The sequence below is a fragment of the Miniopterus natalensis genome, chromosome X, assembly GCF_054644295.1.
Source record: "Miniopterus natalensis isolate mMinNat1 chromosome X, mMinNat1.hap1, whole genome shotgun sequence".
Taxonomy (NCBI): Eukaryota; Metazoa; Chordata; class Mammalia; order Chiroptera; family Miniopteridae; genus Miniopterus; species Miniopterus natalensis.
This window is the reverse complement of record NC_142103.1, coordinates 19,681,806-19,693,820: the sequence shown is the minus strand read 5'-3', so window position 1 is coordinate 19,693,820 and position 12,015 is coordinate 19,681,806. Positions and strand designations below refer to the sequence as shown.

Genomic DNA, 12,015 nt, shown 5'->3' with positions numbered 1-12,015 from the left:
CATAGAAACTCCAAAAACAATAATATCTATTTCTTGCACAAACTGACAAGATGATTCCAAAATTTATATGGAAATGCAAAACACTGAAGGTAGTCAAAATAATTTTGAGAAAGGAAACTAAAGTAGGAGCACTTACACTAATCTAATTTTTAAAGCTAAAGTAAGCAACAGAATTGTTACTGGCAGAAAAATAAAGGAATGATGTCTGGGTGGCTGGGTGGCTTAGTTGTTTGGGGTGCCACCCTATAAACCAAAAGGTGGCTGCTTTGATTCCTGGTCAGGCTACATACCTAGGTTTTGAGTTTGATCCCCAGTCTGAGCACATATGGGAGACAGCCAATTGATGTTTCTCTCTCTCTTTCCCTTCCTCTCTCTCTAAAAATCAATTTTAAAAAATCCTTAGGCAAGGATAAAAAAAAAGAATAAAGGAATGAATCAGAGCAATTTTTTATAATTCAAACATATGGCTCTAAATTATTTATTTCAGTACTTGTTTTGAATGATAGCTCTTTAAAAAATTTTTTAAAATATGTTTTTCATTGATTTTTATTTTTTAGAGAGAAACATCAATGTGAGAAACAGTGCATGCACTGTCCTTATTTCTCATTGCTTCTTGAAATCAACAAATACCCATTTAAATTATTTTGTTCATCCAGTTAATAATTCTGCTCTTTTACCACCTATTTATCCCTTTTTCACCTTTTTACATAGACCCTTATCATTTCTGCCACCCATTCATAGCACCATCTCCTCTTATAGAAAAGTTGTTGTTCTTTAGCCTTAGTGTATGTAATTCTTCCAGCTCTTCCTGACTTTGCCTCCTCAGGGACCTATATCCATGTGGGAGCTAAAAAAACTTTTTTCCTCCTATCTTCTAAATTTTTCTAGCTGGGCTGATAATCAAATTAACAGAGGCAGATTAAGAGGGAAAAAAATCAAATTTTAATACATGGGCATGTAGAATTTACATAAGCATGAAAATTCCAGACACTATGAGGTAAAATTGAGTATATATATATATGTCATTCTGAACAAAGGAGAAGGGAGGAAGGTAGTAATGGGATTTCAAAGGAAATCAGAAATTGACAAGAGAGAAAGAGCAGAATGTACATGGCAAGATGTAAATTCGTGCTTCAATGGGACACAAGGTGTGATCTAATTACCAGGCCCCTGCTTGACACCTTCCTGTCTTCCATACTTAATTCAAATAAGGTCGTTGACTTTGTTAAGATTTCTTTCAGATGGGGCCAACTTTTTCATTGGAATCTCTTAGCCAGGAAAGGGGGGGAGGTGGTCAAAGGTTCTGAGTCTTTCGCTTCTTAATCACCAGCTTAAAATCAATATTCCAAAAGGCAAAACTTTTGATTCCCTTCAGTCAGCATATGTAACCTTTCTTTTCTGTATTTTTTTTTTTTTTAATATGTCTTTATTGATTTCAAAGAGAGGAAAGGAGAGGGAGGGAGAGAGAGAGAGATAGAAACATCAATGATGAGAGAGTCATTGATAGGCCGCTTCCTGCACACCCCCGACTGGGGATCGAGCCCGCAACCGGGGCATGTGCCCTGACCCGAAATCAAACCCCCATCGCCTACATCCCAGGTCGATGCTCAACCGCTGAGCCACGCCTGGCCGGGCTCTTTTCTGTATCTTTAAACTCTTCCACTCTACTGGTTTTCACCTTTAATGTGTAAGCACATTATTGCAAGTTAAATATAATCTTAGTTTCTTCAAACTTCATTAGCTTGTGAGGAGTGTAGAGGAGAAAAAATATTTTTCTTCCCACCCTTTTGAGTTCTTGGCTTAGACCTTGTGTAATAAAAAAGCCCAACAGATTAACAAGAGAAATAGAAACAGAATTTTAATAGGTATGCTTTAGGTATACATTGGAGATACCCAGAAAAACTGAGTAAATCCCCTAGATGGCGCAAGCCACCCACCTTAAATACTGTCTTCAGCTTTAGACAATGAAAGACATTGGGTCTGGGGCCTTCAATTTTGGAAGGTTACTAGGAAAAACTCGGTAAACAAGGGTCAGGCTTGTTATGCAGATTTTATTGTGTGCCTTCTCCATTGATAACATTACCTTGTGATTTAGAGTAATCCTTCTCTACCGGGTACTAAGAGGGAGACATTTAAAATGGAGATTTCCTTTAGAAATGCAAATTTCCCTTGCAAAATAGTAAATTCTGCTGTTTTCAAAGCTACTCCTTCCCTTGCCATTTCTCAAAATAATCAACTCAAAATAATCCTTATGCCAAAAAGGCATATTTTGGGGTGGCAAATTCTGCTACCTTTCAGTACTAATTGTGGTCATATTTCAGTGCTACCTCAAATTTCACTTCCTCATGCCCTCAGCTATATTGTAGTTGAATAGTAGGACCTCTCCCACCTGCTTCTCCACAAATTCTTTTCAAAGTATATCTTACAAAACCTGGGCATTCCTCAGTTAGCTCATGGAATGTCCTCTCATGCTTTCCTGCTTGCAAGCTTTCTCTTTTAGTTCAGCTTCCCTCAAATTCATTAAAAGTCTTCTCTTACCACTACCTTTTGTGATTGCTATCTTTCATTTATACATGCCTGTGTTCTTACTATTGTCGGGCTAAAGGGGTCCCTTTGCCTGCCTACATCAAAGCCCAATAAGACACAAATAGGAGCTGGTAGCAAAGAAAGGGTTTATTTTTGGAAAGTGGCCCAAGTCCGGAGACAAGTGAGCTAATGCTCAAAGATCAGGCTCCCTGATGGCTTTCAGGGGATGGGTTACATAGGGGGAAAACTTTTAATCTTGGTGACTACGGGAGTTAGGGTCATGGTTTCTACTGATTGGTCGGCAATAGGGGGGTCATTAGTCATTTCATCTGATCCTGATGTCAGCCATGGCATTGCTTCATCTGGTTTCACTGCTTTTCTGGGCCTGAGCTAAAGCACAACTGAGGCCTAGATGTTATTTCTAGTTTGACCAAAACTCTTACTCTGTGGTCAACAGACCCGAGGCTTTGTTCCTAAGATTATTTGATGCTGATCAGAACCTCATGGTCCGAAGGGCTTAATGAGCAAGGGAGAAGAAGGTAGATGAGTCAAGGTGCTGGGTGAGTCCAGATTGAATAAAAAAGATAGAAAAGAAAAAAGGCCATATTAAAAAAATGAAGTTTCTACGTGGTTACACTATTCCCAAAGCTAAAAAACAAAAACAAAACAACAAAACCTTGAAGCTCAAATCTGACTCTGAAGTCCTTAAAATTCTCACTACACTAATGCCATACTGATTTATTTGCCAAAGCATACAAAATGCTCCCACCCCCCCATCAGTAATACTTTATTACCTGAGAGCTGAGCAGCAGCGCTGTTTGTGTTTGTTTTATCTTCTGTGTTCTTCTCTGAAAATAGTTCCTTCATCTCCCATGTTCAAGGGATTCACTTATTACTCCATGAGGCAAGAGACCATTCCTGTCAGCTTGACATTGTGTGGGCCTCCTAGGTGTCCTTGGAAGAAATGTCTTTATGAAAATAAATCCCTCTAAGATAGCCCTGCAGTTTAGTAATAATTTCCTTAATACATGTTTTCATTTTGATGCTGGCCAATCAGTTCCAGGAAATTGATTCTGTAATCTCTCTCTCCTCTTTCATATTATCATTTATTATTCATCCAGTCCACTACTCCACTGTAACTGTTCTCTCTATTATCACCAGTAACCTCATCATTTTCAAAGACAGGAAATGTTTCAAACTCTAGAACCTTCTGTGGCATTTGATGCTGTTGAGGATGCCTTCTTCAGAACATTCCCTCCTTTTGTCTGCTATAATTTTTTGCTCACACTGAGTTATTTTACCTGCTGATTCTATGCTGCTGATACCTATTTTGCAAATGTTGCTGCTGGTAATTTGGGCATCTTGCCAGAAGATGTCAAGAGAAGCTTATTCAGACCTGGTTCATACACGCACTGCCAATGTCAACTATATTACGACTGCTGTCCAGCCCACAATGATTGTAAGACACTATCAGTTGTAACACACATCCCACTTTTGAAGATGCTAAAATTTGAAAGAAATGAGCATCTAAGAATCATTGACATACGGTATTATTATCTGAGAGTTTTGAAGAGAATTGAGCTGTGTTGCTTGAATTCAAGGCTTTGAGAAATAACGTGAACATCGTTATACATTCTCTGAACTTGCCTTATTTGAAGTAAAATGGCCTCACTGAGTTAGTTTATGCTTTTAATGAGCCTCTTATGAGATAATGCATGTAAAGTATGTAATATTGCTAAAGTTCCAGAGTCAGTAAGCACTCAGTGAATGATGGTAGTTATAGTAGTAGTAGCAGTAGTCCTCATAGTAGTCATAGTAACACATGATATTGATAATAAAAAATTGACTATAACTATATTACTGAATTTAATGTTTATAAAATGCTAAGACTCTATATGTTTATTGGAGGTATTTTTTTCTCTGAGTTTAAGTAATCTTAATAAATAATAATTGCTTCTCAGGGTTTCTGATCAGATAATGCATGCAAAATATTTGACTGTTTATTGGTTAAAATAGTACCTGATATTTCTAGCAGAACATGAATTATAACTTATTTTTGTTGTTTCTAAAACTCTAAAGATTATAGAGATTTATTGAAGTTAATTTCAGAAAGAGTAAGTGATTCTAGTTAATAATTCTTTCTTTATATGTTTTTTATCTGGATTGAATAAGATAATATATGAAAGTATATAATAATTATAAAATAATTCACTTAATGTGTAACAAATAGGAAGCACTCAGGAAAATATATTATTATTGCAATTGTTGTTATTTATACCTGGTATTTTCTATGATAGTTCATTTTCACTATTTCCCCTCGGCCAAATCAAAGGTTTTAAAAGTATCAAAGATTGCTCCATTATACTTGCTAAACTTACTTAACTTTTCTGAAGTTAACTTCACCAAATAACATGTGCCTTTCAGAACTTTTATGAATATGAATGACACAATGCATGCAAGTATTTTGTTGCTATTATTAATGTTGTCTATATTTGCCTGACATTATAATATCACCTGAATTTCTACTGGTTGACAAATATAAAATACTGAGAAAGACTTAATACATTTGCTGAACTTAACTCTCACAGGGGTGGGGAACCTTTTCTCTGCCAAGGGCCATTTGGCTATTTATAACATCATTCAAGGGCCATACAAAATTATCAACTTAGAAATTAGCCTGCTTTATTTGGTCAAACATTTAATTAACTCAACCCGAATGTGATGGCTGGAACTGCTTCTCTTTGGCGAGGCCTTAGCAGGGCCAGACCAAATGATTTTGGGGGCCATAAGGCCCGCGGACTAGACGTTCCCCACCCCTGCTTAGGGCTTAAATAACTTCATCCATTAACATAGAATAGCAGTTCTCAAACTCTGGTGTCAGGACCCTTTTGTACTCTTCAAAATAATTGAAGACCTCAAAAAGGTTTCGTTTATGTCTTATATCTATTAATACTTATTGTATGAGGAAGTAAAACTAAGAAATATTTATAAATCATTTCATTTTAAATAACAATAATAACCCCTTTAATGTTAACATAAATAGCATATTTTATGAAAACCATATTTTCAAAAAAATCAGAAAGGAAACAGGCACTGTTACACAGTTTTGAAAATCTCTTTAATGTTTAGCTTTATGGAAAGACAGTTGGATTCTCATACATGTGTCTGCATTCAACCTGTTGTGATGTGTTGTCTGCATTGAAGTTTATAAAGAAAATTCAGTTTTAAAAACAAATAGTGGAAAAGGGGAACCTAGTAAACTCTCTAAAAGGGTCTCAGAAACCCCCAGGGTCCTTGAGCTACACTTTGAGAACTGCTGACATATATATTTAATTTTAAAAGTATTGAATAAGACAATTTATGCAATATATATTGTAATTTATGCTACTTTAGTGGTTGCTATTATTTATAGTTTCCAGATATTCTCAAAGAACTTGAGTTCCTTCTCGTTTTGTTGATTGCATTCACAGTTTCTGAAAACAAAAACAAAAACAAAAACTAGTGATAGTGTAGGTTTGCTAAAGAGGTTAAGCAACTTTACTAAATAATATCTGTATTAACCCAACTGAATCAAGGCATTTTACGTCTGTTTTTACCCAAACTGAGATAATGCATTTTATATCTGTTAATGTCAGTAATATGCATGGTTTAGTGCCTGGCACATAAGGTAGACTCAATAAAAGCCAGCTTTAGAGTTACTCTTTACTCAATGTACATAAAATTATACAAATAAATGCCCGGGACAAAATTGGCCTCACATATCCAAAAACAGCTTCTGCTCATCTGGGATCACTCTGCTACTCTCTCTTGTTGTCCCTTGACAAGGCCTATTTTTAGGCCCAAGAGTCCCTTAGGAAAAAGAATAAATATTTAAACAGAAGCAAGCTAACACCACTCTAGAGCTGGGCTCTGAGTAATGCTGACTTCCGCTGATCTTAGAGTCAGCGTGTGAGGCCTTCCCCAGAGACTTCCGGTGTCTGTAGGAATATCTAGAATATTGTGCAGCATTTCCTGTGGGGACTGAATCTCCACTCCAGCACTCATTTCCTGAGTGTAGGTATGTTTACTCATGTCAGGATTAACTCCAGATTCTAGTTCCCACATTGCTGGGGGGCAGTGGAGGGGGAGGTTGGAAAGGGAGCGATTCCCCTATACTCCTCCTCTGGTCTTGTTACAGGATCCTGAGAAAGTATAGCCATTTTGTCAGAAAATGGACAACTTCCCTACAATTATATCAAAGCGGTGAGTGTTTCCACTTAACGGTCCCAGTGTTTTGTTCTGGAAGTAATCACTTTCAAAGCTAGCAGTGGCCACTAAGTCTTGGAAACCTTTATGATCTGAGGTCTAATAGATTTCATTGCCAGTTTCAGAAAGGACCTCTATGTTTTTCTTTTTATAATTTTTAAAATATTATTAAACTTCTGTTATGGAGATTTTCAAAGATTATAAAAGTAGAGAGCATTATAAGACCTATGTATTCATCATCCAGCTCCAAAATTTATCAATTTATGGATTGTTTTATTTCATCCACACTTCCATCCACTTCTCCCTCCCATGTTACTTTGAAATAAACTCCAAACAACATAAAATTTTATCCACAAATATTTCAGTATGTAGATCTAAAAATATAAGAACTATTTTCTACATAACCACAATATCAACATCATCTTAAAAACTAATGAGCAATAATTATTTCATATCATCAAAAGGCCATCATTGCTCAAAATTTCCAGATGTGTCATGAATATTTTTTAAAGTTCGTTTGCATCAAGAGCCCAAGGAGGTTGATAGGCCTTTTAAGTCTTCTTTAATTTGTAGGTTCTCCCTCTGTTTTCTCTTGTAAATTATTTGTTTTGAAGAAACCTTTCCCTCCTTCCTTAATCCCATATTAGCTTCCTTAACTCCAGAAAGTATCTTGCAACCTAATCCTTCACTAAACATTTCAATAAGTTTAAGCCAATACCAGCTTCTTTCTGGCAAGTTTGCACTGCACTCTTTCTAGAGATTCCCTTATATTTATGACTTTGGAATCAATTGTTCTAACGATACAAGCTGGCAGCATTCTTACCTGTCTTTTTATAACTCTTAAGAAATGTAACCTGTATGGTTCTGTTGTACTCTATTCCCAAAAGCTTGTTGAAATTCCTCCAAGCATTTAAGCAAACTTGGTCTCCCCTTCTGCTAATTGCCACTCTCCCCATCCAGCTTCAAAGGTTTCTTCACCAGGACCTTGCACTCTATTACCTGAGAATATTTTCTGTTTGGGTATCTCCTGGTTTTTATAGCCTTTCTTTCTTTCTTTCCCTTTCTTTCTTTCTTTCTTTCTTTTTCTTTCTTTCTTTCTTTCTTTCTTTCTTTCTTTCTTTCTTTCTTTCTTTCTTTCTTTCTTTCTTTCTTTCTTTCTTTCTTTCTTCTTTCTTTCTTTCTTTCTTTCTTTCTTCTTTCTTTCTTTCTCTTTCTTTCTTTCTTCTTCTTTCTTTCTTTCTCTCTCTCTTTTTCTTTCTCTCTCTCTCTCTCTTTCTTCTTTCTGTGTTTTTTTTTTTTTTTAAATCCTCACTCAAGGATATTTTTTTTCATTGCTTTTCAGAGAGAGAGAGAAACATCAATGTGAGAGAAATACATCGATTGGTTGCCTCCTGCACGTGCCCCAACTGGGGCTGGGGATCGAGCCTCGAGCCGAGGTACATGCCCTTGGCCGGAATCTAACCAGGGACCCTTCAGTCCACAGGCCAACGCTCTAACTACTGAGCCAAACCAGCCTGGGCTCTTATTTTCTTGAATGGCATGCCTAGGTTCAGAGTTGTAAGGATGTACCAATACCCCCAAGGAGTCTTGTCACATCTATTGCTGCTTTTGACACCATCCCTTGGTCTCCTTTTTTCCAGAAAAAGGCCAGCCATTTTAGAAATTCAGTGTCTGAAACAGAAGGCTTAAATATCACTTTCCAAACATTCCCTTCTTTGTGTAAATAACAATCAACATCCTGAGCGAGCTCTCGCAAAACAATGTTGACCACTTTTTCCCTCTTCATCTTCCAGTCACCTAATACCTGAGGAAGGACATTAAGACAAACAGTAGGGACTTTCAGTTTCAGATTTATCACAGTTCCCTTCGTGTTCTCTAGAGCCAGCAAAGATCTCTGAGCATGCACTCCTCTCTTTTCTCACAGTTCGTAGTGTAGATGTCTGCCATCCCTGGATTCCTGATAATTGTCTCTGATAGAATCCTGGATTTCCCCAGGCTTCAACTTCCTGTTGGCACAAGAGAGAAGAAATGAACATTAAGATTTGAATTTCACTTGCAGGTTATCTCTACTTACTGTTGCAGGACCTTTTCAAGGTCTACCGTAGTGATTTCTGAAAACTTCCATCTTTTTTACTTAGGCTTGGGCACACGATCACCTTCTACTCCTACCACCTCATTGATATTTTCCTCCTGTGAGTGTATTTATTAATGGAGGTGCTACTTCTCAGTATTGTTAAAAAAACAAAAATGCTCAAAATTTCACACAGAAATGGGAGGACTGCATCTTTTCCAACTCTGCATTTCACTCTGTCTCTTTACCTTGAAACAATGTGGCTTATGCCGAGAATCTTGCTAAAAAGAGAGTCCTTTCAGTTTCTACTTACATAGTATTTTTCTGCATAGTGGCCACATCTAGTCCCTATAGCACATTTGGGGGTCATACTGTCCTCTCTGTCTCTAATAGCTCCAGAGTTCCCAGGCCCTATCACCAAAGGACTCACTCACACATAAAGTTTCCTCTTCTTGACCCCTTTCCTCAGGAAAGGGGGAGTGGAAATGTATGTTGCTAGCTAAAAACTCATCTCAAAGTCAGCCCAGCCAACCCTGATATGCTATTATTACTCTTACAGGTGATACACACATAATTTTTATTGCATTTGGAAGAGGATATGCTGAAAAAGAATGATTGGATTTTTGAATGTCATTGAGTACAGATGTAAATGTATTCATTCATTCAAGAAATATTTATTGAGCACCTTCTATGAGCCAGGACAGTTTTAGGAACTGGAAATAAAACAAAGAGACACAACCCAGTCTTACAAAAACCATATCTATAGTAGTTCATCTCAGTAACGGTAACCCCATGCTCCCCCATAGGAATTTGGGGAGAAAGCATTCCTAATATAAAAAAAATGTTTTCATTTTCCAATATCGCACTGCTACTCTTTCATGTGACTATCAATTTGTGCTGTGAATAGCTTTCAACAAATATCGACTCTAAATTTCTTCAGCAAAATGCAGTTGAATATATGCCATTGCATATATCCACTCAATCCTTCAAGGTACTGTAACAATGTCCTACCTTTTTTTCTTTCTTTTTTTCTTTCTTTCTCTTTTTGTCCCTTCAGGTGTGTCAGTTCCAATCCCAGTGCTTGGACTGAGAGATGAAAGCAAGGTGTTCGTCAACAACACCACCTGCACGCTGAACGATCCAAACTTCGTTCTTATTGGGTCCTTCGTGGCTTTCTTCATACCGCTGACGATCATGGTGATCACCTACTGCCTCACGATCTACGTCCTTCGCAGACAAGCCCTGATGTTACTGCGCGGCCACACCGAGGAACTGCCCAGCGTAAGCCTGGATTTCCTGAAGTGCTGCCGGAAGACCACCGACAGGGAGAACGCTGCCAAGCCCGCCCAAGACGTGAAGCCCCGCAAAAGAAAGAAGAAAGACAAACGTCCTAGGGGCACCATGCAGGCTATCAACAATGAACGGAAGGCATCTAAAGTCCTGGGCATTGTTTTCTTTGTGTTTCTGATCATGTGGTGCCCTTTTTTCATCACTAATATCCTGTCGGTTCTCTGTGAGAAGACCTGTAATCAGAAGCTCATGGAAAAGCTTCTGAACGTGTTTGTTTGGATCGGCTATGTTTGTTCAGGAATCAATCCTCTGGTATACACTCTTTTCAACAAGGTTTACCGACGGGCTTTCTCCAACTATCTGCGCTGCAATTACAAGGCAGAGAAAAAGCCTCCTGTCAGGCAAATCCGGAGAATTGCTGCCACTGCTTTGTCCGGGAGGGAGCTCAACGTTAACGTTTACCGGCACACCAATGAACCCGACACAGAGAAAGCAAATGACAATGAGCCGGGGATAGAGATGCAAGTTGAGAATTTGGAGCTCCCAGTGAATCCCGCCAATGTGGTTAGCGAAAGGATTAGCAGTGTGTAAGACGGTGCAGTAGTCTTTTCCTACAGCAATGCTAGAGATGTAGGAAAATATTCTTCTATGATGTTCTGTTGGTTCTAACTACTGTAAATATTACTGTCTGAAAAAAAGTGTTTTTATATAGCTTTGCAACCCTGTATTTTGCAATCATGCGTACAATAGTGAGATTTAGGGTTCTATATTTACTGTTTCTAATAGATGGGGAATAACTTATTTTGATTCTTTGATGAATGAAATGTTGATTGCTTTTTTTCCCTTCCTTCCTTCCTCCCTCCCTCCTCCCCTTTTCTTTTGTGAATAAGGAAATGTTTATCTCAGGTGGCATTTGCAGGAGACCAGAATGATGCATATGACAGTGGTTATATTTCAACCACACCAAAATGAAAAATTTGGTGGAATCTTTTTCTGGGTTAACAGTAAATATATACTTTAAATTCTTGCTGTGCTGTGCTCATCTACACACATAAACACAGTAAGATAGGTTCTGCCTTCCTCTACTATTTCACATCATCAGTGAGTCAAAGGCAGAACTTAGCTTTGTTGTCACGCATGGGGCAAAGTTGGACATTGTCAGAGAGCTGTGTTGATATTTTACTTCAATGTCTGCCCCCAAACATAGTGGTATTTTAACATAAGCAGCTGGTTAACTGGGACTACAGAAGTGGAAGGATGATACGAGATATATCCACTAATAGCTTTTCACTTCTTAAGGACAATGTTCAAATTCTGATTATAATGACAAGCAAATTGAAATTAATGTTTTCATTCTGGTCCTTAGTAAATACCTAATTCCCTAATTAAACTGGGAAATGAGATCCCAGATTTATTTCCCAATCCAGAATTCAACATCAATTGGATTTTGATCTCAGGATCCTGGAAATTCGTGTGCTGCACACAAAATGAAATTAGCATCTTGAGCCTTATTAAAATATTTTTTAAATTATGGTACCTCTGTCTATAGGACCCAATTTTGTAGTCAATTTTTGAGTAAAACTTACATTGGAAGCATACATGATCAAAACCTTGGAAGTTTTACTTGATTAAGGACTACAGAATGAGGCCCTTAGAATGTGAAAAAAAAAAAAAGTAATTTAAAGAAGCTTTTACTGAACTCTAGGAATAAGAGAAATACGGAGTTTCCATTTGGATTTTAAACAAAATTTATCTCATTTTCAGATCCTTCCAAACTCTAGTGCAGGAAAAGGCTGCAGCTAATTTGTGAAAGTGGCAAGCTCTTCATTGTACTACAATTATGTACCAGAAGTTTAAACCTTTGTTAAAATATAGTGTTGTGT

The 12,015-nt window shown here is 37.5% G+C and overlaps 1 protein-coding gene across 1 annotated transcript in view; it reads left to right on the top strand.

Annotated features, from left to right (window-relative positions):
* HTR2C (5-hydroxytryptamine receptor 2C) overlaps positions 1-10,723 on the top strand; it is a 101,107-nt gene extending 90,384 nt beyond the window's left edge. The window contains exon 4 of the mRNA XM_016213559.2: positions 9,900-10,723. Coding sequence (XP_016069045.1) covers positions 9,900-10,723 — 824 coding nt within the window. The remainder of the gene's footprint in view (positions 1-9,899) is intronic.
* Positions 10,724-12,015: the final 1,292 nt, after the last annotated feature.